The following is an 18,444-nucleotide window of genomic DNA, read 5'->3' on the forward strand; positions in this document are numbered from 1 at the left end:
AATAAAATAATATATAAAACAACGTTGTATTAATTTAATTTATTTAGCAACAACAACAACAACCAATCTTGCTATCCATTTTGAATAAATTCATTTTTTTTATTAATGTTAAATAAATTTCAGTTTCAGTATAAACCGGATCAGGTTATTTTCTTTTCTTTTTAAATTTAATTTTTAAAGTTTTAGAAAACTTTTTTTAAAAAGGGAGCTATTAATCACTCACGACATTGTAACTTTCCAGTATCTCTTGATTGTACCAAAGTGTATGACGTCATTCTCGATCTAACAGACCTGCTTAACGAAGGTCGTGGCTTGATTCTGAGAATATCAGATTAAATAACGAGACATGTAAGAATAGTGTAAGTAGAATAATAGAATGCATTAACGAACACAACCACGCACATTTCTTTTTTTTAATCTCTCTTCTTCCCCGCATTTTACTTCGCGGAGGGAAAAATCTTTATAACAAATGTTTTATGCGATGATCGTTAACACAAAATGCAGGTGACATTTAGGTAAATTTTTGTTTATTTATATTTTTAAACTAATTAATTTTTGCTGCATTATTATTTAACATGTCTGTCTTTTTTTGACTTCAAATATTTTCGTGTTTAACTACAAAAACTTTGATATTTTTACCAAATTTCGCGGTGATGTATGTATGTATATGTGTGTATATATATATATATATATATATATATATATATATATATATATATGTGTGTTTAAATTCTTTCCATCATGACAAATTAAACTGAAAGTCTTGTTTTAAATAATTTGTAAAGCTAAAAAAAAAAAAAAAAAAAAAAAAAAAAGACATTTAATTTGCAATTTCGTCATTTCTAATTTTTCCAATGAATAAACTATTGGTGGGTCAATCTTTACGACGTTCCCCAGCTCGCCCCTTCCCAGCGTATTATAAACACCCCAACTTCCCCATGTTAAGAACGGTTTTCGGAATATATATCACCAGGCACCCCACCCCCAACCTCGAAAGCCGTTCTTAACATGGGGAGGTTGGGGTGTTTATAATACGCTGGGACACGTCGTAAAAATTGACCCTATTCGTGTATAACTTAAATAAATCGTGCCAAGATCAAAGTGTAGTATCTGTTCTTCGCTACACTTAATTTCTTATTCTCAGTAAGTGGAGAAATCCTTCATGACTGAGATAATTTTTAGTGTTGCTCCTTTTGTTCCACGTTAAAAAAACCACCCTGGTGTCGAACTCTGTCCCGTGGGGAAGGATTGTAAATAGGAATTTTAATAAATCGACATTAAATTAATGAAAGTTTTGACAAAATTTGAATCAAATTGTTCTATTTTTGTAAACCGAATTTTTTTTTTGGTATTATTATACAAACACCGTGACAGCGTTAGGGTTAGGGTTTAGGGTTAGGGTTTAGGGTTAGGTTTAGGGTTAGGGTTAGGGGTAGGGTTAATTCGCTGTCACGGTGTTTGTATAGTTTTACCTTTTTTTTTTTTAATATTTTCGATTTAAATGTTGTAAAAGTACCTTTTTATTTTATTATTTGTGTATTTTTTTCTTTTGTATTTATGCAGAATACGGACCGTGCTGACATAATGTTAGAAATCCATTCTTAACATGAGTTTTTTTTTCTTTTTCTTGTAACTAATTTGTACTTTCACCTAATTTTATTGTATTGCAAATAGTTCTATTTTTCTCCATTATTTAAATTTAATTAGATTTATTTTTACTCTTTTTTTCTTTTTTTGTGCTAGAGTTGCCATGTGGTTTTAAGTAAAAAAAAAATAAATAAATACTTGTCATGTCGAAAATAGTAATATATCCGAAAATTGCGAAAAAAGAACAATTGCTATTGTGTTTTTAGTAAAGAAAGTCTGTTCCAGCTAAAAGGCCGCTATAAAGTCGCGAAAAAGGAGATAAGCATGTTCTCTGTATTCGCAATCTTCAAGGTGTTCACATCTGGGGGAAAATGCAATTTCCTCCAATTTTACGCAAAAATTCCTTTTACCTATAATTTTTTATTCGATGAATTTCGTAATTTTGGATATATTACTATTTTCGACATGAAGTAAATACTTTTTTTTTCTTTTTTTTTAAAGAGTACTTACTTACTATTTTGACGTGTTTTATCGTCTTTTTTGGTCTTATGCACTATTTGACCCATGCCATTTTAAAAAATCGTATTTTCAAGTTTCCGATTTTTTTTTTTTTTTTTTTAATTGTTAGATGAAAGTACAGAATTGTTACAAAACATCCTTCCTTCACATATTAAGAATGGTTTTCTGAATAATAACGTTATTGTTTCAGCGCGGATCGAACCGTGCATGAGTCGCTTTTTTTTTTTCTGTATAGAGTTCTTATGCAGAAATTTTGCATAAGAACTAATACAAACTATACTGATTAATACGGTTATTTAGAAAGCCATTCTTAACACGGGATGCTTTAACTATTCTGTACTGTCATCTAATTAATTTAATTTCATAACCAAAAAGAAATACCGTAAAAATTTGAATTTAATTGGAAAATCTTACCAAGAATAAGACAGTCCTACATAAATAGCATTTGTTTTGATTTTTTTTATTCAAATTCTGAATAGCACAAAAAGTGCAAAAACAATTTTAACGAATTTAGAATAGTTAATTATTAATTTAATTGTCATGTTTTTAATATTTATGAAGTAATTGTTTAGTATTAATTCGTTAACGTTGTTTTTCTATTAAAACAATTAAATACCTTTTTTTTAAAAAAAAAAAAAAAAAAAAAAAAAAAAAAGACTACGATTTCAACATCCCAAACTCCTTCTTCAAAAAAGATGACGATTTTATGATTATTTTTTTGTTTTAGTTTTCAAAAACATTTTTATTTTCAGATTTCATTGCAAATAATAAATATTTAATTGGCCAATCCATTCATTTATATATATATATATATATATATATATATATATATAAATGAAGTTTTCAGGATTTCTAGTCTTTCCTTGTATTTATCAAAAGTTAGGGTTATTTTAAAGTTGTGTGTGCTTCTATGGAATTTGAACCGAACAAATTGACGTTTGCCATTGTCAAACTAACATAAAACTTAGATGAGGTAAAAAAAAAAAAAAAAAAAAGCAATTCGAGTAAAGTTCTATTTTTAATCTATTGTTAAAGGGCATTTTTGTTTGCTTTTTAATAAACAAAATATTAAGACCCTTAACAAAGAAAAAAAAAATTCATTAAAGTTTCATGATTTTGTTTTTTAAGAATCTGGGATGTTAAACGTGATTTGAAAATCGTTCAAAAAGAGCCTCCACCCCAGGAATTTAAACATTAAATTGGGTTTTTAAATTGCTTCAGATATTTTTATTACTCTTAAGGTTTTGGTTAAGAGTCGCACTTTTTTGTTTACAAGCTCATTCGGCGGAAGTGACGTCAGACAAATTTTAAGGTACAGATGACCAACACTTAAGTTTTTTTTTTTTTTTTTTTTTAAGCAAAAATAAAACTTGAAGTTTTATTTAGTTATTTGAACGTTTATAACAAAAGTATAAACTTTATAAAAAAAAAAAATATGCACTTTTTTTTTTTAAATCAAGTGCTGATTTTTTTTTTTTTTTTACATCAAACATAAAAATAGAATTATTATAAAAATATTTATGAACTGTTTTGTTTGATTAAAAAAAGTTTGTAAATATTTTCATAAAGTTCTTTTTATTATAAAGGTTATAATTTTGTTATAAAACTTCGATTTTTATATTTGCTTAAAAAAAAGCTACATGTTGGTCATCCGTACCTTTAAATTTGTCTGACGTCACTTCCGCCGAATGGTTTTGTAATCTGAACAAATTATTTTAAAAGTTATACAGAATTGTTTTAGTATTTTCTTAGATTCAATTTTAATGTTGAAATATTAATCAAAAGTATTGTGATGTTTAGTGTGTGTGTCAATAATGAAACTAGAATTTGAATTTGAAACGGTTTTTAGGCTTTTCGTTTGTTTTCGTGTTTTGAATTTTTTTTTTTTTTTATTAAAGTTTCGATTAATTATTCCATCATGTTTTTTTTTGGGGGGGGGTAAATAAATACTAAGTTGGCTGTTCGAAAAAAAAAATCATTTTTTTCTCTTAATACCGATTTTCTTTTCTGTTGTGGTCATTTATCTTGCACGTGGTGGACTGGACTTGGACCACAAAGACTTCCACGTCCGCTTACCCTCCGCACCTACAACACCATGAAAAACTCTTCTACAAAACCTCAAAAAGTAAATTGAATTAAAAAAAAATAAATAAAAATAAAAAATAAGGCGGTGGGGGGGGCATTTTTTACTGTAGACAACAAAACTAAAAGATGTTCACAAAACAAATTTATAACAAATGTCACGGTAACATCTATTGGATGTGTTTCTACCAGTGTTTTGTTTACTTTTCGATTTCTCAGTTATTATTCAAAGATGTGACTGTCTCATGTCCGCCATTTTGTTCTTTTCGAGTAATACTCAACACTGCCGGTTTTCAAAGTAAACAAACGCTTAAAACACTAGAAACTATCTTTCCTTTGAATTGTTGTTTATAGAAAATGTGGGTGCTTGTTTAGAATTACACTTATTAAAATAAAAAATTAAAAAAATATTCTCCCGGAAAAAAGATGTCATATTCCAAAAAGCACGTAAATCGATCAAGTAGTTTTTGTGTGTGTGTGTGTGTGTGTGTGTGTGTGTGTGTGTGTGTGTGTGTGTGTGTTCTTTACTAAGCAAATCAAATTTTATAACTTGGACATAGGTGATGTTGAGGGAGACAACTTAATTCGAACTATCGAGATCAAAATCCGTCTTATAATGGATACATTTAGTATTAAAATCGTCATAAATCGTAAATGTTTATTTTCGTACTTAAAAAAAAAACACTTATGATTTTTGGATTATGACATCTTAGTTCCTTGATGGGTACGTACGTAATACAAATTTATCTGTTTTTATTTATTTTAAACTGTAATTCTAAATGAGCAGCACAAATTTTAACAACTAAAAAGTTTTATGCATAAATTTTATAAAATCACTACAAAAAAAAAAAAAATTCTCATTAACCCAATTTACTAAATTTAATGGTTAGGTTTTTTTGTTCTTGCTTAACGACCACAAAACATTGGATTATAGACTGGGGTAGTTTTTTAAAATTGTTTTATGCTTTTCTGACAAAGCATTTTTTTATGCCAAAATTAGTTTAAATTCCAAATATTACAAAAAATGATCCCGTAGAAGATATACTAAATTTAGTTTTTACAAAAAAATCATCCACAATAACGGTTTTATATTTTGAAATAGTGGATTTCAGGGAAATCAGGAGAGATGAGTCAATTTGTATATATATTATTCCTTAATTGGAATTTTTTATTTTGAGATGAGCATTTTTATGTTAATTTTATTTTTTATATCGGACTATTAGTCTCATCTTTATTAGTTGTTGCTTGTTTGTTTTTATTGGTTCACAACGTTTCGGCCAACTTCCTCTGGCCTTCGTCAGGTGGTAACCGCGACGGATAGGAACTTCGAATCTCCTAACTGCATTCTCAGCCATCACTGCCATCCGTAGTTGTCGTCGTCTCACCACATTTTTGACCAATTACCTCTGGCACGCTTTGGGTGGGATTGAAACCGTTATCTTCAGACAATGTTCATCTGGAACCGTAGAGATTCAACGTCTCTATCAACTGCGCCACGGGCCCCGAAGGGCGATCAAGGTTGGATTCTTTGATCTTATAAATCCACATTTATTCATTATCTGATCTTCCATAGTCGGGTCCGTACCGATTGGTATATATATATTATTCCTTAATTGGAATTTTTTATTTTGAGATGAGCATTTTTATGTTAATTTTATTTTTTATATCGGACTATTAGTCTCATCTTTATTAGTTGTTGCTTGTTTGTTTTTATTGGTTCACAACGTTTCGGCCAACAAAACGTTGTGAACCAATAAAAACAAACAAGCAACAACTAATAAAGATGAGACTAATAGTCCGATATAAAAAATAAAATTAACATAAAAATGCTCATCTCAAAATAAAAAATTCCAATTAAGGAATAATATATATATACCAATCGGTACGGACCCGACTATGGAAGATCAGATAATGAATAAATGTGGATTTATAAGATCAAAGAATCCAACCTTGATCGCCCTTCGGGGCCCGTGGCGCAGTTGATAGAGACGTTGAATCTCTACGGTTCCAGATGAACATTGTCTGAAGATAACGGTTTCAATCCCACCCAAAGCGTGCCAGAGGTAATTGGTCAAAAATGTGGTGAGACGACGACAACTACGGATGGCAGTGATGGCTGAGAATGCAGTTAGGAGATTCGAAGTTCCTATCCGTCGCGGTTACCACCTGACGAAGGCCAGAGGAAGTTGGCCGAAACGTTGTGAACCAATAAAAACAAACAAGCAACAACTAATAAAGATGAGACTAATAGTCCGATATAAAAAATAAAATTAACATAAAAATGCTCATCTCAAAATAAAAAATTCCAATTAAGGAATAATATATATATACCAATCGGTACGGACCCGACTATGGAAGATCAGATAATGAATAAATGTGGATTTATAAGATCAAAGAATCCAACCTTGATCGCCCTTCGGGGCCCGTGGCGCAGTTGATAGAGACGTTGAATCTCTACGGTTCCAGATGAACATTGTCTGAAGATAACGGTTTCAATCCCACCCAAAGCGTGCCAGAGGTAATTGGTCAAAAATGTGGTGAGACGACGACAACTACGGATGGCAGTGATGGCTGAGAATGCAGTTAGGAGATTCGAAGTTCCTATCCGTCGCGGTTACCACCTGACGAAGGCCAGAGGAAGTTGGCCGAAACGTTGTGAACCAATAAAAACAAACAAGCAACAACTAATAAAGATGAGACTAATAGTCCGATATAAAAAATAAAATTAACATAAAAATGCTCATCTCAAAATAAAAAATTCCAATTAAGGAATAATATATATATACCAATCGGTACGGACCCGACTATGGAAGATCAGATAATGAATAAATGTGGATTTATAAGATCAAAGAATCCAACCTTGATCGCCCTTCGGGGCCCGTGGCGCAGTTGATAGAGACGTTGAATCTCTACGGTTCCAGATGAACATTGTCTGAAGATAACGGTTTCAATCCCACCCAAAGCGTGCCAGAGGTAATTGGTCAAAAATGTGGTGAGACGACGACAACTACGGATGGCAGTGATGGCTGAGAATGCAGTTAGGAGATTCGAAGTTCCTATCCGTCGCGGTTACCACCTGACGAAGGCCAGAGGAAGTTGGCCGAAACGTTGTGAACCAATAAAAACAAACAAGCAACAACTAATAAAGATGAGACTAATAGTCCGATATAAAAAATAAAATTAACGAGTCAATTTGTCATCTAAAATTAGTCGCACAACTTTTCCACAGCAAATAACTACGAGTCCAATTAAAATTTCTGACATACTAAAATGGTTTGACTTTCTGTTACCAATTGGTCTCTAAATGATTCAGCAATCCATACTCTGCCCTGCGATGTATTTTACGGATATGACGATCTTGATATTGCTTGCAATTTTCTAACCTTTCAGCTCGACTTGGTAATATCTGCTCATGTACCTAAGCATGCAAGATTACATAACCACACATTGTCATTTGTAACCCCAGAATTCCGACGCTTGTCCTTAAATTAAGAAATCTGCCTCGGTTCGATATTGATCATACCGTTCTGAGTACGATATACAAGTGTTTCAAAACACACAAAATCAGCTGTTTTTCTGAAATAAAGCGCATCAAGACAGTTATCCTTACAAGGCCAACAAGATTGTTGATATTACTTTTTCATGTAGTTATTAGTGACTGGCCAAAAATCTAAGTCAGACAAAATAAAACAAAAAACAAGCAGTGATTGCAGGTATACAGATGCTATGTAATAGTCTGGGTGTGACACAGAAATTTACGTGTCATCAACATAAGAGCAGGAGAACACAGGCAAGTTTTTGCAGTTAAAATGAAATGTTGACCTGTCTGACGAAACAGTTATCACCTGCACATCATTTGATAAAGTGACTCTTCGTAATCGACAATACACAGATACAACTCCTTCAAGTGCAGTGCACTATGCTTTTCCACCCTCGACAGGTGCGTTCTTACTGATATGCAGTTAATACCAGATATTGATTTTGCAAGGATGAACAAACTTGACACTGGAAAGAGTATGACAATATTCCCAATATTCTTGCTCATTATCTGAGCCCCTGGCTCGTCTGTTTAACCTGTCATTTGTATCTGGTCACATGCCTCTTCTATGGAAGATCTCCACCGTGGTTCAAGTCTACAAGAGCAAAGGTGACAGATCAAAGTTATCTATCATCCAGTTTCTCTGACCTCTTGTCGTGGCAGTCATGAAGCACATTGTGAACGACTGCCTTACGTCACATCTCATAGAAAATAAGCTCGTTCATCTGTTTCGATATGTTTTTCTAAAATCGCACTCTGTCGCGGAATAAGCTGCCTGCCTTTATCAGCACTTGGCCTCAAAGCGTGAAGCTAAGAAGTGCATCATTTCAGCATTTTTGGATCTTACCAATGCATTTGGAACTGTTCCTCACTCGGCAGCAAAAACCTCATTTAGTGTTTGAGGCAGGTTCTTTTCTTGGATCTGCAACTATCTATCTAATTGGCTGCAGGAAACTTTAGTCGCTGGCTGTTTATCAGATGAGTTTCCTGTCTCAGCCAAGTTGCCACAGGGTTTTTGCATCAACATTATTTTGCTCTTCATCAATGACCTGTTGGTATTAATGGACAGTGCAACATTTCATTTTAACTGCAAAAACTTGCCTGTGTTCTCCTGCTCTTATGTTGATGACACGTAAATTTCTGTGTCACACCCAGACTATTAGATAGCATCTGTATACCTGCAATCACTGCTTGTTTTTTATTTTATTTTGTCTGAGTGGGCAGGGAAATTGGGTATACTGTTCAACTCAGCAACAACAGTTGAGCTATTGTCCTCTATATGCCTTTCTCCTGTCCATATCCATGGGATTTGGTTTCAAGATACATTTGTGTCATTCTCGAAATGTCATAACTATCTGGGAATAATATTTAGCAATCTCCGCTTTGACGACAACTTGTCTTTTGTATCCGACAGAATTAATAGGAAGCTTAACAAGTTGTGTATCCTGAACTACCAAATTTCTTCTGAATAGTATTTGCTGACTCGGCCTTACAAGACAATGACTTGGTATACGGGTCCCTTGTGTTTGCTGATTCTCTTGAACATCTACAACATCGTGTCATCAGATATATATGCTACATGTTCCTTGTTGCAACTCGGTTCCTTCTAGAGTATATAATCTGCTCGGATTAGATCTGCTGTCTATTCACCGGAATGTAACAGTTGCTTCTGTTGTCTACAGATTATTTCATGGTTCTTGCCTCACCGCAATGCTTAAATATCGCCCTGTGCTGCAGTTGAACAGACCAAAACTGCGATGATATACATTCACATTAGACCCTCTGCATAATCACACAATGATCTTCTTTTACATTCTATTCTGCAATCCTGAACATGCTGCCTCAGAATTGTTTGAATGAACATGTATCATTGTCACATTTTCAGAGTTCTGTATTGTCTAACTATCATGATATTCCTAAGTTTTATGCATTCCTTAATTAACTTAGTAGCCTCTGTCTATTGCTTTAATGGTTTTATAATGATGGCTTAAGAATAAAAAAAATAATGGTTTGGTGACGATGGCTTAAGAATAAAAAAATTATTGATTATCAATTAAAGCAAATCGTACCTACATAATTGTCTGGTCTCAAATAGTAACATCTCCAAAAATTATGAAAAACGATTAAGTAGAAAAATAATTATTCATGAAAAACATTTCCTATAAGGTTAAAAATAGTTTCCTAAAGTTGCGTGACGTAAGCAAAAGGGGAAGTAACTCAGTTGAAACAATTTGTATCAGAATTTATTCATAAACTAAATATAACATATATTGGCCGTTGGGTCAAGATCAAAGTGTAGTATCTGTTCTTCAGTTACTACACTTCAATTTCTTGTTCTCTGTTAGTGGAGGAGAAATCCTTCATGACTGAGACAATTTTTATTTTTTGTTCCTTTTCTCCACATTAAAAAACAACCCTGGTGTCCCGTGAGGAGATATTGTAAATAGAAACTAAATATAACATGTATACATAATTAACAATTTTCAAAACTTATGCCAGTTTCAGAAAAGTAATTTCGATAAGAATTCAGAGAAGTTGAAAACTTAATCATCTCCCCTGTTAACTCTCCAATTCAAATCAGTAGATTTTGAAACCAAATCGGTAGATTTTACAAATGTCTTTTTTCATAAATAATCAATTTTCTACCTTATCGTTTTTCATAATTTTTGGATATGTTATTATTTGCGACCTAACAATTATGTAGGTACTATTTGTTTTACTTGAAATTAAATATTTTTTTGTTATCTGCATATCCATAAAGGTGTGTGTGTGTGTGTGTGTGTGTGTGTGTGTGTGTGTGTGACACTTCTCAACCTATATACTCAACAAATTTTTGATTTAGACTTGAAATTTGGTATATAGGGTATTCAGACATATGGAAAACTTTTTAATCAGTTTTTATCCGGAAAAGGGAGCTGGTAAAGGATCAAAATTGAAAAATTGTTACGCTCAGGTCATTGGATTTTTATATTAAGTTTCACGAATGCATGAATCATTCTCATGACAGATTACTTATTAACATAAGTAGGTTTGAAAACACTTTTTAAAGACAGTGTCAAGCTGACCTAATCGTTATCATACTTGACTCTTTGTTTTTAGGTTTTGGTTTCGATCTCGGCTCGAGTATTTTTATTTTTTTACTTATAAGAAGTGAACTGTTTAGAAAAAACATAGTACTCGCATGCACATGTCTCCGTTTTAAAATATAATATTTTATGCATATTTTTTGACCGGGCAACGCCAGGCAGCCTGCTAGTTATAATATAGAAGCACCCACACTTATTTACTGAACCCCCCCCCCCGTTTCCCTTAAACTCTCACGGGCAAATTCCAAAAGTTCTTGTTTTAGTTGTATCACAAATTTTTTTGTAAATAAATATTTACCTAAAACTGTTTTTATCTTTTTCTTACCATAAGTTTTATTTAAATCGTAAAACTGCCCGCCTGTGAAACACTGTTCCTTTTGCCTGTTTCCTGGCCGATTACAACATAGTAGCCTTCAAGTCCAATGTAAACAAGTTCTTGTTAAGCCGTCCCCATAAATAATCAAATTGTACCCAGTTTACACCATTAACGATTACTGCACCACCACCTTACAATCATTAACCATTATGCTTGAGTGGCCTTCGGGTCTTGATAAGTGGTGACTCACAAGTAAAACAAAAAAGTAAGCATGACTTAAAATAAGAAAAGTTAGTGATGGATTCAGAAGGGCTGCTGACCTATTTAGTCTAACAAAAATCTATATTTGAAATGGGAATCAATTTAGTGCAAAAAAACCGGTTTTCAGATCTAGTTTTAAAAGGCAAAAATCATGTTTTTTTTCTGAATGTGATGAAAGAACCAGTTCTTGTGGGTGGACGGTTATTTCATCCTGAAATCAAACTGGCAGGCCCAAGTCATGTTGGTTTGTTGCCGACTTGAGGTATGGTTCTGTACACTTTTAGGGGGTTCACTGATGACCTCATCACACTTGTACACTCCTGGCATATCCCCCCCCCTGATAAACCCATTTAGCAACAAAATCTCACCTCTTCACGTAGAGGTCCCTAGCATTCTACTTTAATAGCTTCTTCGCTCGAACTGCATGATTTTGTTATCTGCTTTCCTAACTACTGATATGGAGAAGTTTAAATGTAATGTAAGCAAACATCTCTATCATCTAAACATTATTTCCACTTACATCCAAATGGCGTTATGCTTTGTTTGGGGCGAAAAAGAAAGATACTATAAAAATCAATTTCTTTCTGATATATAAACGAGTCAAAATGTACAAATTTTTATTTCAATTATTTTATTATTTGAAAAGGTTTTAGGCTTTTTATTTACAATTTCCCTTTTGGCAATTTGGATTTCTGTAAGTTTAATAGTCAATATGGTCGACCGATACTGCCGTCACGTGGAAACTTAAAATTGTAAAATGTGGATGTAGGAATGAAATGTGTTTTATTATACAATACATGCAATAAAGTGTATGAAATAGAATTAAAATAATATTTAAATGAACAAATCTTTTTTTAGAAAGATTTAGGTAATAGTTGAAAAATGAAAAAAAATATTTAAATGAACAAATCTTTTTTAGAAAGATTTAGGTAATAGTTGAAAAATGAAAAAAATATTTAAATGAACAAATCTTTTTTAGAAAGATTTAGGTAATAGTTGAAAAATGAAAAAAAATATTTAAATGAACAAATCTTTTTTAGAAAGATTTAGGTAATAGTTGAAAAATGAAAAAAAATATATGAAATGAACAAATCTTTTTTTAGAAAGATTTAGGTAATAGTTGAAAAATGAAAAAAAATATATGAAATGAACAAATCTTTTTTTAGAAAGATTTAGGTAATAGTTGAAAAATGAAAAAAAATATTTAAATGAACAAATCTTTTTTTAGAAAGATTTAGGTAATAGTTGAAAAATGAAAAAAAATATTTAAATGAACAAATCTTTTTTTAGAAAGATTTAGGTAATAGTTGAAAAATGAAAAAAAATATTTAAATGAACAAATCTTTTTTTAGAAAGATTTAGGTAATAGTTGAAAAATGAAAAAAAATATTTAAATGAACAAATCTTTTTTTAGAAAGATTTAGGTAATAGTTGAAAAATGAAAAAAAATATTTAAATGAACAAATCTTTTTTTAGAAAGATTTAGGTAATAGTTGAAAAATGAAAAAAAATATTTAAATGAACAAATCTTTTTTAGAAAGATTTAGGTAATAGTTGAAAAATGAAAAAAAATATTTAAATGAACAAATCTTTTTTTAGAAAGATTTAGGTAATAGTTGAAAAATGAAAAAAAAATATTTAAATGAACAAATCTTTTTTTAGAAAGATTTAGGTAATAGTTGAAAAATGAAAAAAAATATTTAAATGAACAAATCTTTTTTTAGAAAGATTTAGGTAATAGTTGAAAAATGAAAAAAAATATTTAAATGAACAAATCTTTTTTTAGAAAGATTTAGGTAATAGTTGAAAAATGAAAAAAAATATTTAAATGAACAAATCTTTTTTTAGAAAGATTTAGGTAATAGTTGAAAAATGAAAAAAATATTTAAATGAAAATCTTTTTTAGAAAGATTTAGGTAATAGTTGAAAAATGAAAAATAATATTTAAATGAACAAATCTTTTTTAGAAAGATTTAGGTAATAGTTGAAAAATGAAAAAAAATATTTAAATGAACAAATCTTTTTTAGAAAGATTTAGGTAATAGTTGAAAAATGAAAAAAAATATTTAAATGAACAAATCTTTTTTTAGAAAGATTTAGGTAATAGTTGAAAAATGAAAAATAATATTTAAATGAACAAATCTTTTTTTAGAAAGATTTAGGTAATAGTTGAAAAATGAAAAATAATATTTAAATGAACAAATCTTTTTTTAGAAAGATTTAGGTAATAGTTGAAAAATGAAAAATAATATTTAAATGAACAAATCTTTTTTTAGAAAGATTTAGGTAATAGTTGAAAAATGAAAAATAATATTTAAATGAACAAATCTTTTTTTAGAAAGATTTAGGTAATAGTTGAAAAATGAAAAATAATATTTAAATGAACAAATCTTTTTTTAGAAAGATTTAGGTAATAGTTGAAAAATGAAAAATAATATTTAAATGAACAAATCTTTTTTTAGAAAGATTTAGGTAATAGTTGAAAAATGAAAAAAATATTTAAATGAACAAATCTTTTTTAGAAAGATTTAGGTAATAGTTGAAAAATGAAAAAAAATATTTAAATGAACAAATCTTTTTTTAGAAAGATTTAGGTAATAGTTGAAAAATGAAAAATAATATTTAAATGAACAAATCTTTTTTTAGAAAGATTTAGGTAATAGTTGAAAAATGAAAAAAAATATTAAATGAACAAATCTTTTTTAGAAAGATTTAGGTAATAGTTGAAAAATGAAAAAAAATATATGAAATGAACAAATCTTTTTTTAGAAAGATTTAGGTAATAGTTGAAAAATGAAAAAAAATATTTAAATGAACAAATCTTTTTTAGAAAGATTTAGGTAATAGTTGAAAAATGAAAAAAAATATTTAAATGAACAAATCTTTTTTTAGAAAGATTTAGGTAATAGTTGAAAAATGAAAAAAATATTTAAATGAACAAATCTTTTTTTAGAAAGATTTAGGTAATAGTTGAAAAATGAAAAAAAATATATTGAATGAACAAATCTTTTTTTAGAAAGATTTAGGTAATAGTTGAAAAATGAAAAAAAATATTTAAATGAACAAATCTTTTTTAGAAAGATTTAGGTAATAGTTGAAAAATGAAAAAAATATTTAAATGAACAAATCTTTTTTTAGAAAGATTTAGGTAATAGTTGAAAAATGAAAAAAAATATATTGAATGAACAAATCACTTAAAGATTTCAATAAAAATTGTTTAAAAAAGGAGACACAAAAAAAAAGTTATTTCTTTATTTTTTAACTATATTTTGTGTCAAAAACTATAAGACGCATTTCGTTCCTATATCCGCATTTCACAATTTTAAACTATCACGTGATGTCACATCGGTCAGTCATGTTGTCTATTCAACCTACGAAAGCCCATATTGCCTCACTTCTAATTATAAATGAACAAAAAAAAAAACGCAATACAAATCTTATGTATGTAACCGTCACAGAACGAAGATGCCCTATTCCAAAAATCACGTAAATTTGATTGAGTACTTTTTTTTTTTTTAAACTATAAAAATTGTAAAAAAATTTTATCGGCTATTTTTAGAAATAAAGGAAATACAATTCAAACTATCAATATCCAAATCAGTCTTGTAATGGATACGATTTACTATTAAAATCGCTAAAAGTCATTAAAAAAAAATAATTTTATATATATAAAAATAACTACTTGATCAATTTGTGATTTTTGGAATATGACATCTTCATTCTATGAGGAGTACATACATTATAAAAAAAATTTTCTGTATTTTTGTGTTGTTGAATTCTAAATAATAACCAGTTTCTTGCTAATCACCTGAGGCACTCCTACCACGGAATGCTGACAGAGCTGCTTCAGCTAGTACTCTTCCTCTAGGATGCTGGCTATTCTACTTTTTCAACCTTGTCACATCTTCCCGCTATAGAACGGAGATAAATAACCCAAAGAATCTGTCTATTCCAATTAGTATAGTATGAAAAGAAAACGTAATCCAATACTGTGATTGCGTGTATTATGAATGCAAAGTCACACGAGGTGATGCATCTTCACAGAAGACAGGGCTTTACATTGCAAGTGAAACAATCGCATTTAAGATTTTTTTTTTTTTTTTTTTTTTTTTTCCCAAGTGATGACTAGAAATAATAAATCACTTATCGTTCAGAGATTTTTTTTTCACCAATAATTTTCCAAAACTTATTACTGAATGAAAAATGTCTTTTCAAGCTTTATCTATTTTTTTTTTTGTTTGTTTTTTGTCCCCCAACAAAGGAGGACTTGGACCCAGTAATTCACTCCTGTTCGTTAGTTCACACTTTTCTCAATAACCATGCTTTGGATTATTTTGAAATTTTGCACAAACATTAGTTATGGTGAAAGTAAATTTTTGCCAGAAAAGATTTTCTGGGATAACTCTGGTTGCCCCCCTTCCCTCCAGAGGTCATTATAGGGGTAAAATTGCTCCTAAATTGTTCATTTGTTTGCACTTTTCTCAATAACCATGCCTTGGAACCTTTTTGCAATTTTGCACAAACATTAGTCATGGTGAAAGTGAATTTTTCATTCGTGGAGGGAGATCTCACATGCTCGGCCTGTTTTTAATAAATCATTTAAACAAAAGTTTAATAGAATGACATACTCTTTTTTTTTCTTTTTTTAACGAAGACTTTAAAACGATCTGAAGAATATCAAATGTTTATATTTTCAATTCTCAACATAAAATTAGGTGCATAGTTAGACTTGCACCTAATTACAGTGACGTGCAAAGAACTTTTTCAAGGCAGGTGCTCAAGTAAAATTAAAAAAAAAAAAATGGCAAAAAATATAGTAATGGACGATGTCTCTATGAGGAACATGCCTATAATACGTTCATTTTAAAAGGGTACTTTTAAAACGGGAGTGAAAGGGGCAGGTACTTTGGTATCCCTTTGCACATTCCTGCACTAGAAAAAAAACAAAAAAGCACACACGCCCAAAAATTTTTAGGATGTATGCACTCGTCATAGAACAAAGATGTCATATTCCAAAAATCACACAGGTTTGGAGAGTAACCGAAAATATTTAGTTGTGAAAAGGTCAACTAAAGATGAATTTGTCCGTAGCGCCCTGGAAGACGTATAAGCTAGATTTCAAGAATACAATATTTATGGGGATAAAATATGCAACTGTGAAATAAAAAAACAGAAAATCTAAATGGGAAAGGATGGTAAACTGAAACCAGATACGACGACACAATCGTGAAAGATGATGCATTTTTGTTTACACGTGGGAAAATGACTGGTGTGCCGTTTAAAATTCTTGCGCATAAAATGTAGCAATAAATAATGGTTCATATGCATTTTTTTTTTTTTTTTTTTTTTTTTAAATTCTTCTTTATCTTGAATAAGGCATAATGTAAAGAGATATAATTTGGCATCCTGTCTAACAAGGGACTGAGGGGGAGTTGAACAGCAAGATGTCTGTTCACATTACATTTCAACTTCTGCAGATTAGTACAGTCAGGGAAGCAGGAAATGGGAAGGAGGTTCTAAAGTCTAGCAGTCCAAAGGAAGAAGCTATCAGGATAGGCAGCTTTCCATGCAGAGATCTCAACAGTGAGGAGGTGGGATTTTGCTGCTTGCCAGGTTAGTTTGGAATTTGTTTGTCAAAGGAACACAAATGCTTGGAGTTTATTAGAGCAGATTCCATTAACCCTTTATGACCTGTTTGAATTATTTTCGTTCAGTTATAAATAAATGAATATAACGATATAAATAAAATGGGAATTCATTCAAGCACGCCTTGTACGTATTAGTTAAGTATCTGGGTAGATGCTAAATACCCCCAGATTGCAACTGTTCATTGATTACATTCAGTATGCCGCCATCTGTCTCAGAGAGTGGAGGATTTTGTTTCTTGTCATTAACACTTTTTTTTTTTTTTTTCAAGTACTATGGATAATAATGAAGGTAAATTTATGAAATGCAAAAGTTCTCAGTGGTAGTTTAACTATTGAACTTCATAATTTTTTCAGTTTGAAAACAATCATATCATTACCCTTTTAAACTAACTAAAATTAAATATTTTTTAAATCATCTACATCAAAATTCAGGTTAATACTGGTCTCATCAATTTGTTGACTCTACAATATTTCAAGTTGGAAAAATAAACACGAAACACTTTTCTTTTTTTTTTTCTTCTTGCAACAGAGACCCTGTCGGTGGGGCATTAGAATACGCCGACTGCCCCCCTGCAGAGGGTAAAAGTCCCTCAATGGGGGTCCTGGATATGACCTTAAACTATATCCAGTGGTGAGGCCCCAGCTTGTGGGCTTTGGGGAGTGTGGAGCCACCCTTTAATTACCATTGCTCCCAGGTCCACTCTGACCTGGAGTGGTAGTACCTGTTAGGGTCCCAACTATGGGGTAAATAGAAACCGACGTGAAAACAACAAATATATTCTATTAAAAAATTTTTCTTCAAAATCTTTGGATTCAGCATTAAATAACCCAAAAAGGGTTGATATGCCGTAAAACAACCAACCAATCTTGCAACAGAAATAAAGAAATTGTCTTGCGCCATCTAGCTGGTGATGGAAACTGGTTGACATGATCTGAATGATAAGTATGATTAACTAGCTGGATGCCCGGTGTTGCAATACATTTAAACATATTTTAAATTATGCAGATTTCATATGTATTATTATAGAATCAATCCTCTATCGATTATTATAGATTATGAGGAATAATTTGCATGATGGACTAATTCACAAAATAAATAAAATAATGATAATGTTGTTCATCAAATTGTTTACCATATCATGTCAGCTGATATTTGGGATTGACGATCTTAAAAATAGTCTTTGTTTTCTTATAAAGAATAATTTTTACAGGGGAACATTTTACGTGACACTGGTGTAGCGTAAAATATTCTGCTGTAAAAATTCTTTATAAGAAAACAAAGACTATTTTTTTAGATCGGACGTTTCAGATTTTCGATACTTATCGGATGAATTTCTGCAAAAGACATATCTAAGAACACTGCCAGACATATAAATTAACTTTGTGTGAAATTTGCAAAAAATATGT

General features: G+C 30.6%; 1 protein-coding gene across 1 annotated transcript in view; it reads left to right on the plus strand.

The window, feature by feature from the left end:
- The first annotated feature begins 380 nt into the window (after window positions 1-380).
- The window catches only part of LOC145279267 (uncharacterized), a 55,819-nt gene continuing 37,755 nt past the window's right edge, over window positions 381-18,444 (plus strand). The window contains exon 1 of the mRNA XM_080130711.1: window positions 381-515. Within this exon, the coding sequence (XP_079986837.1) occupies window positions 499-515 (17 nt within the window). The 5' untranslated portion in view covers window positions 381-498. The remainder of the gene's footprint in view (window positions 516-18,444) is intronic.

The sequence above is a fragment of the Euprymna scolopes genome, chromosome 1 (genome assembly GCF_053919585.1).
Source record: "Euprymna scolopes isolate OS-2025 chromosome 1, ASM5391958v1, whole genome shotgun sequence".
Classification (NCBI taxonomy): domain Eukaryota; kingdom Metazoa; phylum Mollusca; class Cephalopoda; order Sepiida; family Sepiolidae; genus Euprymna; species Euprymna scolopes.